We start from the raw sequence: 18,803 nt of genomic DNA on the forward strand, positions 1-18,803 counted from the left end.
TTTGCACATACTGAAACCAATTACCCACATTCAATCGAGTCTGTTCAACAGTTTGCCTTTGGCGTAAAGCGACACAGTTCAAACCAGGAAGACGCGTATGGACCGTGAATTTGGACGTGCTATTCTTGGCTTCCAAGGTTGCGTATTATAACTTGTTGAGATCCTATACTTGAAAGCAACCATATAGCAAGGTCATGCGTTTGTCGCCAACTCATTTGCTCAGCAAAGCTGTATATGTCGCTCGTATTGAAGGGCAACAATTCTAGACTAAAACTAAATCTCAGCGAGCCACACTCGCAAAATCGGCAATCAGTGCGCCGACTTCATCACCAGCCTCAATACAGTGCCAGTGACCGACTCCCTTCAACACCTCCAGAGATTTCTGCTGACTTGAGACATTTGCAAAAATGTGCTCGCACCCCTCCATAGAAGCAGACTTATCCTCTTCACCCGCAATCAGCAGGAACGGAGCTTTGATAGCGGCGTAGTTCGGCACCTGGGCAGAAGCAATTGCCCGACACAGCGCGGCATAGCCCTTCGGGTCCTGACCAAGGATCAGCTCTCTAATGAAAGCTTTCTGCAGCGCGGTGCTTCGCGAGCCAACGGCTCCGAAGGGAATTGTATTGGCCATTGGTTCCATTCCAGCTGTAGAAGTATGGTTAGCGTTACCCAAGATGGTAAAAGACAATGTGCAAATTCCCGAGAGCACTTGATGAGCAGGACGTACCTTCAAGCACAGTTGCAGATCTCTTGCCCATGACTGAAACCAGTAGTTCCGAGGGATGGGTTGGGCCGATAGCTACGAGACCGAGCATTCGATCCGGGTAGCGAGCGCCCAGTTCCGTCACCACGAGCCCGCCCATCGAGTGGCCGACGGCAACGGCCTTGGGAATCTGCAGCGTGTCCAGCACGCCGATGACATCCTCTGCGATACTGGGGATGGTAATTGTGGCATTTGTATATTCGGAGCGAGCAGCGCCGTATGTGTCAATGGTGACGCAGCGATGGGATTCAGTGAGGTGGGGGATCACTGGGTAGTAGTAGTTTTGCGAGGAGCCTAGGCCGTGGATGAAGACGAAGGTCAGGCCGGTTGAGGTGGGAGCACCGCCAGGGTGGGAGTCTGCATAGTTGAGACGGTGGCTGTTTGCTTGGACAAAAGGCATCTTTGCAATTGGGAGTATACAATGAGGGGAAGAAGGAAAGCAAAAGCGGAACTATAACGATAAGTAAAACGTCATTGCCGATAAGAGTCAGGCTAGTACTACTTTAGTACCTGATGACAATTAGTCTGTCATCTTTGATCCGTCGGAAAGAAAGCTCTCCAATATTCTTATTCGTCCCGACTGCAAGGCATTGAGCATCCGAAGCGGATCCCACCCGACCGTCGGACCGCAGCCGATCTCATTCGCCAAGAATTGTATGTATCAAATTGCCGCGAGGCGTTGTGTCTATTCCAATAGGTTCAATTATTGTCATTGTAGGGGTATCTTATGAGGTTCATCAAAAGGGTCGCCGCCGTCAAAGGCAAAAGCCTCTTCCATCCAATCGGCAGTTTCATCCCGGAAGGAGGAATTTGCAAAGGATGGCAATGCAGGCATGCTGCGCGGCTGTTCCAATTTGGGTTGTGGAAGTGGGGTTCTATGCAATGGGGAACGAGGTCTAGTCTCGATTGGTGTCTTCAGAATGGCTGCTTCGGCCTCGAGGAAATCTGCTGCATCGAATTGGAAAGAATCTCCAAATGAAGACTCCACGGGTAGTGCAGGTACGGCATTCGGTCGCTGGGAGGGAAGCGGGCGCCGGGGTGGCTCAGGTAGGGCAGGTTCATTCTTTTCTTCGTCAGTTATTCGCGTAGCGGTCGCATCAGCTTGATGTATGATATCTTCAAAGGCTGAACAGTCTGAGAACTCGTCGCAGTCGTCATTTGGGGCAGTGTGGTTTTCTTTGTCGACTGTAGGTTCTGTAGGGTTTGCGACGCCGTCGATCAATTCGAATAGATCGCGTTCCACTGTTTCATCCAAGTCGTCAAACGCATCTGATCCGGCTTCGGTGTCACCAGCCTCGCTTCCTGGACCCGAGCCTCCCTCAGAGCCATGTGCTTCAGTCTCGGTAGTGGTATGTGCAGGTTCGGACTCAGAGGCAGAGGCAGGTTCGAGGGCAGGAGCAGGTTCTGGTTCTGGTTCTGGTTCCGGTTCCGGTTCGGTCGCAGGGGCAGGTGTTGTCTTCCCCGCGCCCAGGAACATAGATAGAAGTGGCTGGCTTGACGGAACGCGGGGTGCATTAGGGTCGGGGATGCCGCGGCGCTTGCGCTCCTCGCGAACGCGAGCCTCCTGTTCGGCTTTCCGTTTCTTAGCAGCAGCGCGCTTTTTGTCCTTTTCGCGGAGCTGTTTCGCCTTCTTCTCTCGTTCCTCTTCGCGGTCTAGCCGTTCGATCTGGGATGCACTGAATTTGAATCGTTGGTTGCTGCGCTGGTACCGGCGTCGAACGGTCTTGGATTTCTCCAAGACAATGCGCCGTGGCTCATCCGGCATGGTGGCAATCGTCGCAGCGACTGCCTGCTGCTTCTCGGGTCATTGGGGGAGAGTGATGATAGAAAGGTGTTGAGGCAGGCGCCAATGTTCGGTTTGGGTTTTGGCGGTGATTGCTATGCCGACCGAGTCAACAAACTGCCGGATTTTGACGGCTTATTATGTCCCGATCTTGGTGTCTTTATCTACGCTACTCTACGCCACAAGTTATTGAAATTGAATCTTGAATTTGGCATTTGTGACTCTAGCCATTTTTGCTATACTTTTTTCTTTTCTTTTTCTACTTCGTTGACGTCATTTAGATCTTGCAGTCACGGACGGGGTCCCAGCACACGGGCTCATACAGGTTGAGCTTCAGGCTGGCCATATCCTCTTCCGACAGAGTGAAGTCGAAGACCTGGGAGTTCTCGAGGATGCGAGACTCAGTCACCGACTTGGGGAGGGGCACGTATCCCTAGGCACAGGTTAATCACTCATTCTCCGAAATCATCGCACATCGTCACCGTCACGTACCTTCTGCAAGCTCCAGCGGACCAAAATCTGGGCCTCGCTCTTGCCGTGCTTCTTAGCCAGTCCCTGCAGAACGGGCTCCTTCATGCGCGTCGCCTGCACAAGTGGAGAGTACGCCTCGACGATGATGTTGCGCTTCTTCAACCACTCCGCAATATCCTCACGGGGGCACCACGGGTGGATCTCATACTGGCCAACGGTGATCTCGCCACCGGCTCCGCTCTTAATGTAAGCCTCCAGCTCCTCAAGGTGCTGGATGGCAAAGTTGGACACACCCAGGGAGCGGATGTGGCCTGCCTTCTGGGCCTCGACGAGTGCGCGCCAGGTGCCGAGGCGGTCTTCCTTACCGCCGTAGGGGGCGTGGATCAACATACTGATTGCAATTGTTAGCTTATGCTATTCTGCAGTCTCGCGGGGCAGCGCATACAGGTCAATGTAGCCCAGGTTGGCGGCCGCAATGCTCTCCTCGATGGCCCGCTTGGCCTTCTCATATCCCATGCATGAGCGGGGGACCTTGCTGGTGTAGAAGATCTTGGAACGGTCAAGTCCGGACTGGCGGATGGCACTGGCACTTTCCACTTCGTTTCCGTAGACTTTAGCGCTATCGACCTGCACAATCTTGGTCAGCCCATGGCCAAATTCCTTTGTGCAGCTTTGTGTCTGCTTACATGGCGGTAGCCGAGCTCAATGGCCTTGGCGGTCACCTTCTCGGTGACATCGGAGGGACTACACAGATAAGAGTCAATTGGATCCACGATGGTCATAGGCAGGATATACGCACGTTTGGTAAACCTAGTTCGTACCAAGGTCAGTCACGTGTGAGGGGAGATTGAGGCGAGGGTACTCACTCCGAATCCCACGACGGGGATTTCATAGCCTGAAACCAGCTTATATGTGGACTGCAATGAGAGAGACATGATTGATATGGTGTAAGACGAAAATGGGGAAATGACTTTATATAGGTTTCCACGGACCACCTCGGTCCCGTAATTCCCGTCCTCGTGGGCCATCTTGACGCCATAGAAAGTGGGGATGCTCAAGGGCACTGGATTCGGCATCCCGATGGCCGATCAATGCTACCTGGGGTTTATCGACCTGCCATTTCTCGTATTAAGCCTTCCCAATTGAGTACTGACTGGCATCTACACTGCAAAATTGCCTATTAGGGCAGGAAGTAAATGCATTAATGCACAGTCACTGGATTTCCATTGGAATTCACGATCAAGGGCAGCTTCGTTGATCAGAAAGAGCGAAAAGATGTCACTGACGATGTCTATAGATGTCAGCGGCTTCTGCCGATGTGTCACTAACACTACTCGGCGTGTCAAGCGCAAATCGGGTTGACTGCGGGTAATTGCTGCCGTCAAAAGTACTCCGTACCAGTGCAACCAATAAGACTTGATCTTGGGAGGCTTTCTAATTTTGTTTGTCTCCAGGCAAACACCTATTTCTACCAATTTTCTATGCTTCATCTCACTTCAAATTGAGCACCATAGGCTACGTAAAAGATAGTCTCAGACATCCGCTCAAATGGTCCCCCGACGATCGCAACCCGATCTAAAGGATAATTTTGATAACTTTGACATTGATGAAATTTGCTATGAATTTGGATAGACGCGGGGTTCTTTGGCAAGAAGGGGCAAAGTTCCCCTCTGGCGGGATTCCGGACTCGATCAAACGTCGGCCCTCGGATGGTACAAGAGAAATCGGTGGTCACGGTGGTGGTAGACAAAGGAATCTTTCACAGGTCCTCATCTGCAATGGTTTGAACTCGGCGATCACATTTACCATCAGTGCCTTGCGACCATCGCCGACAATGGGCATGAAACTTCCATCATGCTCTTCCTTCCGCCGAACGGGGAGGACCTGCGCCATTGGTGTCACGCTCCCCTTTTCAAGGTTCTTGAAGTCGAAGGATAGTGTGGGCGACCTGTACGCACTTTGCCACGTCTGCCACCTCTGATCATTGAGTTGGCGAGTTTAAAGGTAGCAGGCGCGAAAGGCAATTGACTGATTGATTCCCCTTGGAATAATTGCGCTGGAAATGGGGACTTAAAGGAGGTGAGATAATCTCCGACCTAACCAAAATGGCGGCCTTCTTCAAAACAACCTCCTGTCAGGAATCGCTGCACCAGCAACAAGACGATAGGTACGAGAAGTAAAGGTTTGAAGGCTGCCCTCATTCAAAGCGCACCAAAAAACCCGCACTGCTCGTTCGAATGAAGTAACGAAGCATATGTATGATTCCATTGGCTTGAAGTCGACGGTCACATCGACCATAATTGCTTTCCGATCGGTTCCAATAATAGGAACAATATTTGCCTCGAGTTCCGAGGTCAGCTCGCAAGGATAGATTTGCACCAATGATGCCACAGTACCCGTTTCCAGGTTCTTGAAGTTGAATGAAAGCATAGCCGAGGTGTGGACGCTCTAGCGCTGCTCGGAAGGTCCTCCAACGATCGCAACCCGATCATTGAGTCTGTGCTCGCGCAGGCAGCAGGCTCAAAGTACAATCAATGCCTTCTTGCAATTCTGGCAGGTGTCGAAATCAACAAATTGGATGACTTGCTGGCAAAGTTCTGGTGGGAGATTTTCGACCGATCTGAATGCCACCTGGCAGTCGAAGGCAACATCAAAGAAGTTGACCATGGTGGCAAGCCCTGGGAAGTGAGTCTAGTTTCTCGTTGCTTCCCATGGAATGCTGCTTTTCGATGAGCTCGTTGGTGGATTGCGGCATCTCCACTCAGAAATCACGCACTGGTCGATTAAATGGGTGCTTGCTTGTGCAGTACTCTGCACGTAGAGGTGATGGATAGATAGAGCGGCTCGTTTGGATTGGCAGCCCAGTTCCATCCTTTAAATACGTCTCTGCGGGTATCACTTTCAAAAGTAAGAGGACGACAGTCTAGAAGTGAGAGGTCAATAGTCTAGAAGTGAGAGGTCAATAGTCTAGAAGTGAGAGGACGACAGTCTAGAAGTGAGGGAAGTAAGAGGACGATAGTCTAGAAGTGAGAGGACGATAGTCTAGAAATGAAAGGACGTTGATTTGGAAGTGAGTCTTTCCTTGGGCGATGCCCCATTTAGCAGCTCTCACGGTTGCCTCACCATCAGTAACTGATACAAGACTGATCAGTACGTTCTCATGCCAGTAGTTTGTCTCAGTGGGCGAGGCGCTCGCCAAGTGAGTGACAAGGAGCTGAACTCCAGTAGTGGATCCTTTTGGCCAGTCCACTCTTCCTTCGGCTACCCAGGTGATCTGGGTAGGGAAGTGATTTGATGTGCAAAGTCCAGGTGGCCGACTTTTGCAAGCTCTAGAGTTGTACGACTGGGCAGGAAATGAGTGGAACTTTGCCTTGTAAGAGGCAATGAATACCAAGGCAAAAATGAATTCCCGGAAGAAAAAGGAATCCAGGGTGAAGTCCAGCCCGTATGCAAGAATCACATTTCGGTGTTGAAGAACCGTGTCTGCTATATCACAGGTAAGGAAGGAGGTTCGGGCTTCCTCGAGATTCGTCTTACGGGCGACGATGCGGAAGCTGTCTGTTTTTTCCCAACTCTCACTGGGCAAAGGCAGAGCGGAGGATGCCAGGTGCTCGTCCAGGCGAAGACTGGGGGATACCGTGATCAGGTAGCTAGTCACACCCTCCATGACACGAAACCACATATCATTTTAGCGCGGAATGTTGCCTAGCTTCCAGTAGATGCTGCTGTTTATTGTGAGGATTTCACGATCAAGATCCACTGTGTAGTTTCACTGGTTTGGGAGTGCCACCCATGGGAACTTGGAAGGGAGTGCCTTAAATTCTTCGATTAGGGAGTAATTTGGCTCGAGGTCAGCACACATTTCATGCACCTCTTTCGAGAGAGCCATATACTTTATGGCGTATTTGGTACGGAAGAATTCAAGTAATTCTGTGAATCATTAGCATATTTAAAGTAGTGGACTGCTTACACGGCTCACCTTGATATTGCTGAGGGTCGGTGGGGACACTTTCAATTATGTGGGCACCGAGTGTGTTTATACGACCATCATAATTCCATTGCTGAATGGAGTAGCACCTGTTGAATATGATCGTAAAGATGCCTTAAACGTTCATTGTGTCTTTCGTGGTGAAGTCAGTGGTTGCTGGTTGTGTAAAGATCAAGCGCAGCGAAAGAAGAAGATAAGGTGGAAAAATCAAGGGAAGTAGTAAAAGTGGTTGACGTGCAAATGATCACTTCTCTCCTTCCCTTTCGCTGCTTTCCTTCTGGTAGCTTTGACCTTCGCGATGCTTCCCTCGTTATTTGGTATCGTTGGTGTCGTTGCTTAGGACTGACATTGCCCTATGATGGGATGAACCCTCTCATTCTTTGATATGCATACCAAGCGATCGGGGCCATGAATCTGGGGAACATGTTTCCAAGGTTCGCGAGTGAAGGAATCTTTCATGAGATTCTACTTTCATGCCACCATTAGCACTAGTGAGGAATGTTCCTGATCTTCGAAGATCCAGTCTGATTGAACTGCATCAGAAACTTGGAAGCACGCATTCTCAAGACCGAAGCTCGGGGTGAGATGGAATATTTAATCTTAAGAGCAGGAGGAACGACAGTACATCAATAGCTGCGCAGGCCATATAGATGCACTGACGTCAGTCTTGTCCTCTGCCCAGATACTGATTAGGGCTGCATTTCCTTATCGACATGCTGCTGTACACGGCTCATGAAGTCAAAACTGATAATTTCCAGGGTGTAGATCGAGGATAGCGTATATTTATATGTGATCAAATTCCAACGTCGCAACTTTGCAGTCTCTGATACTTAAAGGATCAGAGATCACAAAGATGGGCGGTAACCAGAGGCAGTATAATATGGTGGGGTTGGTTTCAATCTTGGAAGTTGGATGCGAACTGGATAGGCAATCAAACATCCTGGATTGGTCCTTCTTTATGTTCAAATTGTATGTCCAGCCTTTCTTAGCGAAAACACAACATCGCACCCCTCCACGTCATAATTACTGGTTGATATACGGCACCGCATAAACGACATCAGAATTGTCCACTTTCCAAACTTCCCGAGCTTCAACCACGAGTTGCTCTTGATCTCAACATCATGCGTTGCATTAAAAACAAAATTGAGCACAATGGGTCTGGTGCGGTCACCTTATGCCCTGACGAGCCTGAGGATATGGTACGCGGCCCAAACATTTGCATCGAATCTCCAGAGTGGTCTAACATGACCTGATCAATCTAGTGGCATGCCTTCAATTTAATTCGAGCTGGTGATATTCTCCGAGCCAGCGCGATTCGCCGTGTCACGACAGTACAAGATACCGGGTCTACAAGCTCAGCGCGCGTTCATCTCAACCTCGTGATTCGCGTTAAAAACCTCGACTTTGATCCACACAGCTCCCAGCTCCATGTCTCAGGGCAGATCATCAACGAAACACAACACACCAAGATCGGCCAGTTCCATACCCTTGATCTAGAATTGAACCGCAATTTCACATTAGAGAAAGAGGCTGGCGCGAATGGAGAAGGTGTCGGTTGGGATAGTATTGCGATTGAGGCGCTGAGGGATGCCGTTGACGAAGGCGGCAAGCGTCGCGCAGAAGCTATCGCAGTGGTTATGCAAGAGGGACTGGCTCATATCTGCTTTATCGGTCAGTTCCAAACGATAATGAAGCAAAAGGTTGAAATGTCCGTGCCCCGCAAACGACAAGGAGGAGGGGATCACGATAAGGTACGTCATCGGTATATTCCAAGACGGTCAATCCTCGAGCTAACACGGACTCCAGGGCATGAACAAATTCTTTAAAACTACTCTCGAAACACTGCTTCGCCAAATGGAGTTCAATACCAGTCTGACTTCGGGCGCCAACAATGAAGCTGTGCGCCCTGTTCTTCTCGCCTCGCCTGGGTTTGTCGCTTCCGGGTTCCACAAATATATCCAGTCTGAGGCATCAACGACAACCCCTGGACTCAAGCGGCTTCTTCCAAGTGTTGTGGTTGTACACTCCGCATCAGGGTACACGAATTCACTATCAGAGGTTCTGCAATCACCCGCAGTGAAGACCCTCCTGGCCGATACCAAGTACGCCCGCGAGACGAAATTGATGGACGATTTCCTCGAGCAATTACGAAAGGAAACCAACAAAGCGACCTATGGACCACGTGAAGTTGAGTCCGCGGTTGACCAAGGTGCGGTTGGTCGAGGTGGTGGTGTGCTCATCGTTTCAAATCGCTTGTTTCGATCGCAGGATATTGCCGAGCGTAAACGCTGGGTGTCACTCGTGGATCGTGTTCGTGATGTTGAGGGTGGTGACGTGCGGATTCTTAGCTCTGACCATGAAAGTGGGAAACGCCTCGAGGGACTTGGTGGTATTGCTGCACTCTTGACATTCCCTATCATAGACGAGGATTTATCTGATGAAGAATAAAATATACACCAATTCCAGATACACTCCCAAGGTCACAGCCCCGGGTTCGACTCTTTTCAAGCTCACGATCGATCACAAATCTATAGAGAACCTAATAGGTAGGTTTTGGCATTGCTGAAGTCTAAGCTTGTACATAGTCTATGACTGAAGTCTTTCATATATGAAGTCGACCTATTGTTATATAAGCACAAACGGCATGGGAAGAAGGCAAGTGAATATAGTATCGAAGAAAGAAAGAGAAAAGTATCAGATATGTACGCCTGGAAAGAAGATATGAAGTTTATGTACAGCCCTAGAGGCACAAAAGAATGACAAATCTGACATGTTGTCCCAGTAATGCAAAGCGACGGTCCGGCGAGGTCTCTGCCTGCCTATCATGATGATGAATACACAAAGAGCCAAATATTGGACAAGAAATGAAGAGAGCAGGAAAGGGGAATAAGAAAAGAAAAGAAAAGGTGTAAGAAGGGTACTAGGGGGAAAGGAAAAGGAAAAAAGGAATGGGAACCCAGCCCAAATCTAGAAGAATGATCGCTCAGCTTCGAAACTTGACTCGAAGTCTGACTCAAAAGACTGCTCTCGTCGCCTCTTCCGCGGCAAAGGCGTAGGAGGAGTGGGATCAGAAAAAGCTGACGGCGAAGCACTCATTCGGTCCCGAGGAAATCTTTTCGTCTCCAGGAGTCGAATCTGTGATTTGCATTGATCTGGGGAATATGATCTCGTAGCGCCAAGCTCTTTCATCTGAGGGTCACTCGTCAAATCGTACACATTTCATTGTGTTCATAAGAGGCCTACCTTGCTTGATAGGAACTGATATTTCTGTCGTTCCCAAATATCATGGGCTCTAATTAGGATTTGGATCTTGATTGAAAAAGGTGTTAGCAAACAATCTCAGGATTATCTCCATATCTGAGAGTGAGGGGAGGATTATATGGGAATACGTACTCACATCTGCAGGGTCCCAGCGCGTGGTCCGCTCTCGCTGCCGGCGAAGAAGGCGCATCTGTAGACGGGCCTCGGAGGCGTCTTTGTTGAAACGTTCCTGGAATAGCTCACGCACTCTCTTCCAAGCGACGTTGTCATTTCGGAGATTTTCGACAAAGCCATCTTCCTCTTCGGCCTGAGGGTCTCGACGACCACGCCCCGGAGCTCGTGGCTTGGGGGGCATATTGATAGGCTGGGGATTCTGTCGATCTTGCTCCATTCGGATGACACCCTCTGGATTTGGTAGAATGGGCGTGTGAACATGTTGCTGGCGCAAAGATGACCCAGAGCGCTGGCGTCTGGCACTGGGGTAGGAAATCAGGCCCTCGGGTGACTGGTTTGGCGTTTGGATCATCCCATGCTGGTGGCTTCGTGGGGCTGGAGCGTACAAGTAGCCCGAAGTTGGGGCTGAAGTACGAGGGAATTCGCTTGGGAATGGCCCAGAGATACCCAGACCCTGCGAGCCCGGGATAGCATCGTTTATGTTGGAGTATTGGTATTTTGGATAGTCTTCCGGGTGAGTAAGTGCTGGGCTTGTTCCAAAGCTGGTATCTGGGAGACTGATCGGTGTTAAGACGTTGGGTGGAACGTGAGGCTCTGTGCAGTAGGGATGATTGACTCCGACAAATTGGGACTGAGTCGTTGATACACGAGTCAGCTTGTAACGGGGGTCTTGCAGGATGCACACAAAACGTACCGGATCAGCTTCAGACCAATGCGAAGGAGCTGAGAGGCTCCCGTAGTACTCTTCCTCGGAAGTTGAAACAATTGGAAGGTGAGACATGATGATGATCAACTGCAATTGGCGGAAGATGAAACACGTTGATCAAGTTCTCTATCCACTGCACGGTCTGACTGGAAGATAGACGCCGCAGCAGATGGATATGAGGCAAAATCTGAAACTTGAAGCAGGGAAAGGCTTGGAATCGCAGGCGCCTATTGGATATTGATGGTTTGGAGCAGTTAGGGCTGCGTGTATAATGAGGCTGAAGCCAATAATGATTTATGACAGGATGAAGATGCACATTCCCAACTGTCGACGATCTGACCTTATAAGAACAATCTAAGCAGCAAGAAGAGGGGTGGAATATAATGGGAAAGATGCGCTCATACGCCGCTTTGAGCGAGATCACGACCAACACCGGGATGCCTCGCGAGGCAGGGCGTGAACAAACCGTCGCGGTATTTACTATAGGCTCAGAATGCACTAAAACTCCAGCTCGCTGGCGCCGGTGGGCTCTCTGCGGCGCAGGAGCATGAAAACTCCATCAAGGATTGAGAGCCTATATTTAAGCGCTGCGGATGCAATAGTCTATTGTCGAAATCCGGAATCCGCCCCCATAGGAGGGGCTCAGACTACTCTGCATGGAGAATACATATGAGATTATTCTATGACTCGGGGTCCACTGTGATGGGTCGACATAATTGAATAATTAGATTTTGGTCCATGAAATCTTCAAATCCAACCAGAAGAGCAGGGAGTATGTTAGGGTTGTTGGCCATGTGGATACTGCATGCCGCTCTGGGCGCATAGACAAAGCGTCAAAGGGTTGATGATAGATCACAGAACATGAAGAGACCTACAGACTTGGAAAAGATATCTTGTACATTCTGGTCTTGAGATCGTATTCGCCCAATTTGGCCCGAAGTTCACTTATCAGCCCCAGCATGACCACATTCTGCTTCGCGATTTTGCGCACTATACTCCGTACAGCACACATGTCTGCAATCTGTCAGCCTTGTTGACAGCCTGCGTATTTTACAAGACATTTCAGTAGCCCCAAAGAAAGAGGGGAAGTTTGCAAGGATGTTCAAAGAAAAAGTCATGACTAGAGCCACTGCAGGCTCATGACTGGTGCACCCCATGCTTCCGTGCTTTTTGAGGCTGAGAAGACCCCCGAGCCGCTTGGTGGCTTGCCCACAGAGGCCTCACAGCCGTTGGTTAAGCGCTGATGCACGAAGCCGAGTAGTCATCTCGAAGGTTCAGAACAACTTTTTCTTCGACCCACATACTTTTTTGTTTTTTGCTCTTCTTTTCTTTTTCCTTATTTGTTTACTTCGTTTTTGCAGCAAACATCCATGGATTTGAATCTAGAATCCGCGTGGGTTTTCCTCCGATCTTCGATCCCCACATGGATTTTTCCGCCCCCAAGTTTCTAAGCGCTTCCAACAGCCATCGGTGGGTCTCAACACGGTCTCTGTTCTTTGCTTTGGTCTGTCTAGCCATGTCGATCGCACAATCTACTGCAGCAAGGAAAATGCGTACTGCACTATTGGCCGAAATGTAGAAGGGGTTATCCTCTTCTGTGGGCTTTTGACTAAAGTATTAGTCTGGGGCTGGAGGAACCAGAAAAACCTGGATGTATGCACGCACACAAGGCCACCATAGATTATTCTTGAAGATGAAGGTTGCTCTCTGCTCTTGTCAACCCCTAAATTGTCTACTCCGTATTGTCTACTCCGTATTGTGGATGGAAAAGTGCAAGGGAAAAGTGCAACCTAACTGGTTTCAACATCATGGGCTCTCAGTCTGTGTAGTGTACGGAGTACTACTCGGAAAGAAGTACCTAAACTCCGAAAAATTGTATCGGGTGTATTATGTACCGGTTTACAAGTATGCAAAATACGAAGGTCATGTTTGACCGTCGATCGACAGACTGAATATGTGAGTTACGATTCAGAGGGGGCTACCAGCGATATCAGATGGCACCCGGGTGGCATCGTGAAACCGGGCTGTCTAAAAGTACACAGTACAGAATGAGCCTCCATGAAATAAAGTGCAATGCATATCTTCGTACCGGGTCCATATGTGAAGACACCCGGTGAATCATAAGGCGGATAAATGTATACCGGGAGATTGCCATGCTATCCAACGGATTTGGCGGGTGTTCCCGTGCAGCCAACCCCCAGTGTGGGTCTAATAGTGGCCATGCCCCCTGTGCACACATTGGCCAACGGTCATGTGTCGCATACAAGTCTATCAATATCGAATCACCTCTAGCGAGTGATCTTGGCGCCGTGGTTCTCGCTTTCATCCTCGTCTCCCGAAAATCCACCTAGGCTGTCGTCATCGCGATGTGCCTTGTTGTGGCCATTGCTTTCCAAGGTGTCATCCGCCGCAATCGAGACTCCACGAGCACCCCACCGGTTGTGGTTAGACTGGCCATCCACGTCCGTCTCCTCGTCTCGAAGATGCTGTTCTTCATCTGTAGAATGGCGCGAGGCCCTGAAGTTCATCACGCGGTTCACGAGCCAGCTGTTTCCATAATCTTCGGAGTCAACGACACCGCCATTGCGGAGTTTGACACGCTGACGCGAGTAGTACACCCAGGCAAAGTCGACGTAGAATGCGGTCTGGATAATTCCAAACACAACTGCGATTTGATCATGGAACGGTGCCGAGCTGAAGAGACGCACTATCCAATTAAGGATGTAGAATGCCCGGTATGATCCCAGCGCAAGCAAGTAGTATGAGTCAATCACTGTCGGCACAGTCGTCTGGCGGAGCAGAAGGAGCTGTGGCAGGACACAGACGGATTCAAGGATCTGAGAGAAAGCCCAGCAAAACTTCAAATGCGCGTTAGTTCGAATCCATTCTAAATCTGAGTGGTTTTTGACGAACCTCCATGAACCAATCGTCAGGCCATTCTCGCTCGAGGACGGAGATCGCAACGGGAGCCAGCACCAGGGATCCTGCTACCGACCACAAGCCGAGTTTCCAGGCACGCTCTCTTTCTCTTGTGCGCGGGAACACTTTCATCATCAAAAAGATTGTGTAGAATGATGAGGTCAGGTAGAAGATTTTGAAGGCAACATTCCAGATCACATGCCATGTCCCCACTGAGCCCATGATTTTGTATGTTGAAGGCTGCAACAGATCGAGATACCGGAAAACGAAGACAGCTCCATAAAGCAGCTGTGTGAGCAGGGATACACCTAATTGAAGAAGACGTGTCAATCATCTGTAAGCGATCTCCAACAGGACGATTCCATGTACACACCCTCAGCGCTTTTGTTCTTGTGAATAGCCCATAGCAGAACGCAGATTGAGCCTAAGTGAGACACATCACCGAGGATGCGGAAGACATTCCATGAGACCATGGCTGTGAAAGTGTGGTTGGGCGATCAAGGCACGGTATGGTGTGGACACCTATCAAGCTATCGAGGGCGGTACCAGGTACCTGACTAGACCTCGGGATGAGCCTAAGCCTCCGACTGGGAGAAAATTGTGTAAGCTTGTTTCTGGTGTATCTGATTTGCCTCAGCAAGCTCTTGGCTCGAAAAGACAAAGTGGCAAGTAGAGATGATGGAGCTGTTGGGGTCACCTGGGGAAGTTCGTTATCGGCACTCCACATGAGCTCGGGCCGCGTAAGTTCGGCTCACGTGAGCGCTGACGTCGTGCCGATCAAAACATCTGGAGCCTTTGAAGTTGTACAATGTGTGGATTCATTCACGGCAGAGATCTGAGTGGCGAGATGCTTTGTTAAACACCACCTGTGGCTGCATTTTATGTTCGTGATTGACATGTGCTGTTCAACATGAGCTCGGAAGGATATATGCCAAGGCTGATTGGTGATAGATCGGAGAATGAATACATCAACAAAACGATAAGAAGCATCGTTTGACCAGTTCAAGCAAGTACACGATTTTCCCCTCTCGGGGCATAGTTCAAGGGTTGGTGCCCAGGTGCGAGTATCCCACTCCGTATGCAGGAGCAGATTCAAATGGCGATAAAGTGGAGTGGGGATGCAGGACAGCCCTGGGGCGTAGCAACCAAATATCAAGTATTGCAGTACACGGTGGGGCCCCAGATAGCACCTTGATAATCTGGAGGCTCTTCTTAAGCTTCTTGAGTGATACCAATGATTTAGCATTCTAGTTTAAATCAAGATTTGTTTATCGCCTCCCGTGAACGTGTTGGATTTGAGAAGGCCTAGATGCTTTCAAGCATGCAGGTGACGCGGTAAGATCCCCAAAACAGATGGAAATGCTGCATGATTGACAGTCGCCAGTAATCAAATGTCATAGTCCTGGAGCCCACTCTCCAATTAACTGGCGCGCTTTTTACATTGGTTTTGTGCAAAATCCTGGGCTCGATTTGTGTGAATAGGCCTTGGAATATCTGTCGGATAGCCTGAGCCACTTAGGGGCTGATCACCGCCACTTAGTAGAAACTGCTTGTTTTGAAGCCCTCAAGTCTGTTTGAGAGGCATTGGACACCATTTGAAACATCCGTGTTCTCATTGGATTGATCAAGGACTTGATATTCCTGGTGTTGATAGTCAAAAACCTTGTCAATGAGTGAGAATAGGCGATGCAAGTCATAAACTCCCCTCAATGAACCTTGGCAGCAGCTGTAATATACCGCATTTGGCGTAAATAGCCACGCCTGATCTTTTGCATGCATCATTCTCAAACCCAGTCAGAGAATTCCACACGATGGCAACCTGTATAAATTCCAATCAATTGAGTCGTGTAGCAGCTTCAAAATGGAGAGTCTCACTGATCAATTAACATTGAATTTCGACCAGGGGGAAAGGCAAGGTTGTGCGTGTGACAAGGGAGGATGCCGGCAGGATCTCAAGTGGCTGGACTTCTCGAATATATACACGCCCCGGACGAGCCCCGCGCGGCACCAACACCTCAAAAGGTTAACCAGGACCACCCCTCTCCCCCAGATTGTGCATCAGTCTTTCCCCCAACGACCTGCATGAGAAGGACGAGAGAGAGGGGTGAACAGTACCCGGTGGCTTTCACACGAAACCCGCGTTGTGGCTGATCTAGCCCGCCAAGTCTCGGGTTGGACGGACACAGCTACTTCTGTCGCTGGAATATTGTTGATCGCGGGAGGAGCTCCCGGGCCATTGGATGTCTTTACAATAATCAGGCCCTCGGGCGTGTCGTTGACTCGCATTGGGCGTGTTCTGTCATCCTCGCACGGTGTTGTGAGATCTCGCCGGGTCACCGGATTTTGGAACAGGCCACTCGCGGGTCTCTTCGGCCCAAATGTCTCATGGAAGTTGCCGGACGTGGCCTCTCTCTGCTTCTGCATCTTGTCGCCGGCCGAATTGGAGGGCAGGTCGAGCTATGAATCTGTGACCAGGCCCCTGTCCGGGACATCGGTTCCTAGACCAAGAAAGAACTTGTGGAATGCACCGGAGGGGTTGGAGGCGTATTTGAATCGACACTGACTTTTATTTTGACATAATATCGACATGATATATAGAGTCAACAAAGGGAAGGGAGAAATTGAAAGTGACCTTCTGAGGGCAAGGCAGTAGTAGCTTTTGGTTCCTCAGTAAGAGGGCCCATAATTCCCTAGAGCTATCTCCCCTTTCCCCCTCTAGAAGCTAAAGCTCAAAAAATCAAGAGAAGATCAAAAAGAAAGAGCATATTAAAAGAACGAAAGCAATAAAAAAAAAAAACACCGGTCTATAATTACTTTTCGGCGTTGTGATATGAGGTGACTCCATCCCCGCTCTCTCTGCCTTTCCTCTCTTTTACAACTCTCCTTTCTCTCTGTAACCTGGACCTTCTCTTCTCTCTTCTTGACTTCCCTCTCTTCTCTTTTTCCTTCTCTCACGGTTCCTTATTTCCATCTTATCGTCACTTTCTCCATTTTTCTCAACACATCTGAACCTCATGTTCTCCCCATATTCGGAAGAATTCGAGGTCCCCGAATCGACGCTTCGACCATGCGATTTTGACCTGTGAGCCTAACTTCCCTTGGAGACATCCCCCCCCTTCCCCCTCCCCCTCCAGGACTAAAACACTCCGATCGGAGTCTGGACTTTCCTGTGTCGCGAGCTATACCTTTCTACTTTGTTACCCTGATCTGGTTCTGCCTGGGATGCGCCTGTGTCATCGTCTAGTGTAACGCTTCCCCGAAGAGTTGACCAAGGCGCGCCAGTACCAGATCTTGCTAACCCCCCACGCGGCCTTTTTGTATGTACAGATGAATCGACACCGTGTGATTGAAAACCCTGTCTTTCACCATGTCGTAAGTCCCTTCGTCTATGATCTCCGTCCGGCCTCCAGCTGCGGGAGGGAGACTGGGTTGGATGTCAAAGTGCACCTGGGTCGCGTTTGGATCATATCGTTGTCCCAATAACCATGCCTTCTCATCGATCTGACCTCTCGCTGCCCGCTTAGTTCCCCTCCCAATTCCAAGCGAATCAAAACGTCAGCCACAACCAGCGCCCCGCCGCATTTACTCGCCCAACAACAGATCCACCCCTTCCACCGCGTCCCGACCTTTGAAGGCATCCCAATCCCCAGCGCTCCCCTACCGACACAACAAAATCCCGGTACTTCGCGCAAGCGCCCCCTTCTCCCGCGTCAGGGTCCGTCATGATGGCCTCGCCTGTGAACCCTGGTGTCGGTGCGATCGAAGATCCCAACGCGCTCCCCGCAGTTGAGTCTACGCCCAAGAAGAAGGGGCGGACGAATACGCCGTGGACCGCCGAGGAGGAGCAACGACTCAAGACAATGCGCGACGCCGGCCGCAGCTGGAGTGAAATCGCCAAGGTGCGCGCGGGCCTTTTTTACTCTTACGATGGAAGATTCAGGTCACTGATGTTGGGGTTTTGCCCATTCTAGACTTTCCCTACTCGAACTGAGGGCAGTGTCAAGAAACACTGGTACAAGGTACGCGATACTGAGAGAACCTAGGAGATTTGACCCAGTCGCGTGTCTTACTGACACATCTGCAGGACATGCACTACGCGGAGTTCGCCGAAGACGAGGTATGTTGGTTTTGTTAATATCCGTGGTCACATCCGCTGACGTCGCACAGTCCGTGAAGCTTCGAGAGGCAATCAAAGAGTACGAGGCGAACAAATGGAAGGTGATCGGGCAGAAAGTCGGCAAGCCAGCCAAAGTAAGTATCCGCGATTCATCCTGTTTGTGCGCTGTACTAATGCTCATACCAGGCCTGTGAGCAATATGCCAAAGAGCATTTCAAGAATGTCTGACGACACCAACGACGCATCTGATGAAGTGATGATTTCGTTTTCTTAGCATCTTTTTCTTATTTGAGTTTGTGCATTCCCTTCCGGATTTCCTGCAATTCCAGAGCGATGCAAGTTTCAACAGTGGCCGAGGTCATTGATCTTACAAGGCAGATGGAGTTGGTGATCTGGATTTCGTTATTGTGTTGTTGTTGTTGTTGTTTTTTTCATTCTCTGCGCTTTGAGCTTGCGCATCTTATGCCTCTTTTGCGATCAGCCAGTGTGTTTTTCTTTATGTTTCCCCCAAGGCGTTGCCTTTTTCTCTGTTTTCTTTTTGCCTGACAGGCGCATCTCGTCTTTCTGGCGCTGTGTCCTTGAATACCATATGATTCCCACCAATTCAGCAAATTACAGCAT

General features: G+C 49.8%; 9 protein-coding genes across 9 annotated transcripts; 3 read left to right on the plus strand and 6 right to left on the minus strand.

Moving 5' to 3' along the window:
• Positions 1-280: 280 nt before the first annotated feature.
• Positions 281-1,163, minus strand: N7506_010174 (alpha/beta fold hydrolase; the record flags this gene model as incomplete). Its single annotated transcript, XM_056959467.1, has 2 exons — positions 281-645; positions 728-1,163. 2 exons carry the CDS (start codon positions 1,161-1,163, stop codon positions 281-283), a joined length of 801 nt encoding a protein of 266 aa, XP_056808857.1.
• Positions 1,164-1,472: 309 nt separating this feature from the next.
• On the minus strand, positions 1,473-2,528 carry N7506_010175 (uncharacterized protein; the record flags this gene model as incomplete). Its single annotated transcript, XM_056959468.1, has 1 exon — positions 1,473-2,528. One exon carries the CDS (start codon positions 2,526-2,528, stop codon positions 1,473-1,475), a length of 1,056 nt encoding a protein of 351 aa, XP_056808858.1.
• A 295-nt stretch (positions 2,529-2,823) lies between these two features.
• Positions 2,824-3,952, minus strand: N7506_010176 (aldo/keto reductase; the record flags this gene model as incomplete). The annotated part of the gene is made up of 6 exons (XM_056959469.1): positions 2,824-2,979; positions 3,039-3,408; positions 3,463-3,644; positions 3,704-3,761; positions 3,817-3,827; positions 3,884-3,952. The coding sequence occupies 6 exons, from the start codon at positions 3,950-3,952 to the stop codon at positions 2,824-2,826; spliced, it is 846 nt and encodes a 281-aa protein (XP_056808859.1).
• A 1,170-nt stretch (positions 3,953-5,122) lies between these two features.
• N7506_010177 (uncharacterized protein) lies at positions 5,123-5,750 on the plus strand (the record flags this gene model as incomplete). The annotated part of the gene is made up of 2 exons (XM_056959470.1): positions 5,123-5,184; positions 5,450-5,750. 2 exons carry the CDS (start codon positions 5,123-5,125, stop codon positions 5,748-5,750), a joined length of 363 nt encoding a protein of 120 aa, XP_056808860.1.
• A 256-nt stretch (positions 5,751-6,006) lies between these two features.
• On the minus strand, positions 6,007-6,699 carry N7506_010178 (F-box domain protein; the record flags this gene model as incomplete). Its single annotated transcript, XM_056959471.1, has 1 exon — positions 6,007-6,699. One exon carries the CDS (start codon positions 6,697-6,699, stop codon positions 6,007-6,009), a length of 693 nt encoding a protein of 230 aa, XP_056808861.1.
• A 1,427-nt stretch (positions 6,700-8,126) lies between these two features.
• N7506_010179 (putative translation factor pelota) lies at positions 8,127-9,453 on the plus strand (the record flags this gene model as incomplete). Its single annotated transcript, XM_056959472.1, has 3 exons — positions 8,127-8,204; positions 8,268-8,756; positions 8,812-9,453. 3 exons carry the CDS (start codon positions 8,127-8,129, stop codon positions 9,451-9,453), a joined length of 1,209 nt encoding a protein of 402 aa, XP_056808862.1.
• A 519-nt stretch (positions 9,454-9,972) lies between these two features.
• N7506_010180 (uncharacterized protein) lies at positions 9,973-11,221 on the minus strand (the record flags this gene model as incomplete). Its single annotated transcript, XM_056959473.1, has 3 exons — positions 9,973-10,194; positions 10,249-10,314; positions 10,403-11,221. The coding sequence occupies 3 exons, from the start codon at positions 11,219-11,221 to the stop codon at positions 9,973-9,975; spliced, it is 1,107 nt and encodes a 368-aa protein (XP_056808863.1).
• A 2,213-nt stretch (positions 11,222-13,434) lies between these two features.
• Positions 13,435-14,538, minus strand: N7506_010181 (ER lumen protein-retaining receptor; the record flags this gene model as incomplete). Its single annotated transcript, XM_056959474.1, has 3 exons — positions 13,435-14,004; positions 14,060-14,373; positions 14,439-14,538. The coding sequence occupies 3 exons, from the start codon at positions 14,536-14,538 to the stop codon at positions 13,435-13,437; spliced, it is 984 nt and encodes a 327-aa protein (XP_056808864.1).
• A 3,252-nt stretch (positions 14,539-17,790) lies between these two features.
• On the plus strand, positions 17,791-18,410 carry N7506_010182 (SANT/Myb-like DNA-binding domain-containing protein; the record flags this gene model as incomplete). The annotated part of the gene is made up of 5 exons (XM_056959475.1): positions 17,791-17,964; positions 18,037-18,084; positions 18,150-18,182; positions 18,233-18,316; positions 18,369-18,410. 5 exons carry the CDS (start codon positions 17,791-17,793, stop codon positions 18,408-18,410), a joined length of 381 nt encoding a protein of 126 aa, XP_056808865.1.
• Positions 18,411-18,803: the final 393 nt, after the last annotated feature.

Source organism: Penicillium brevicompactum (genome assembly GCF_028827555.1).
Source record: "Penicillium brevicompactum strain IBT 35665 chromosome Unknown utg000006l_segment0_segment0, whole genome shotgun sequence".
Taxonomy (NCBI): Eukaryota; Fungi; Ascomycota; class Eurotiomycetes; order Eurotiales; family Aspergillaceae; genus Penicillium; species Penicillium brevicompactum.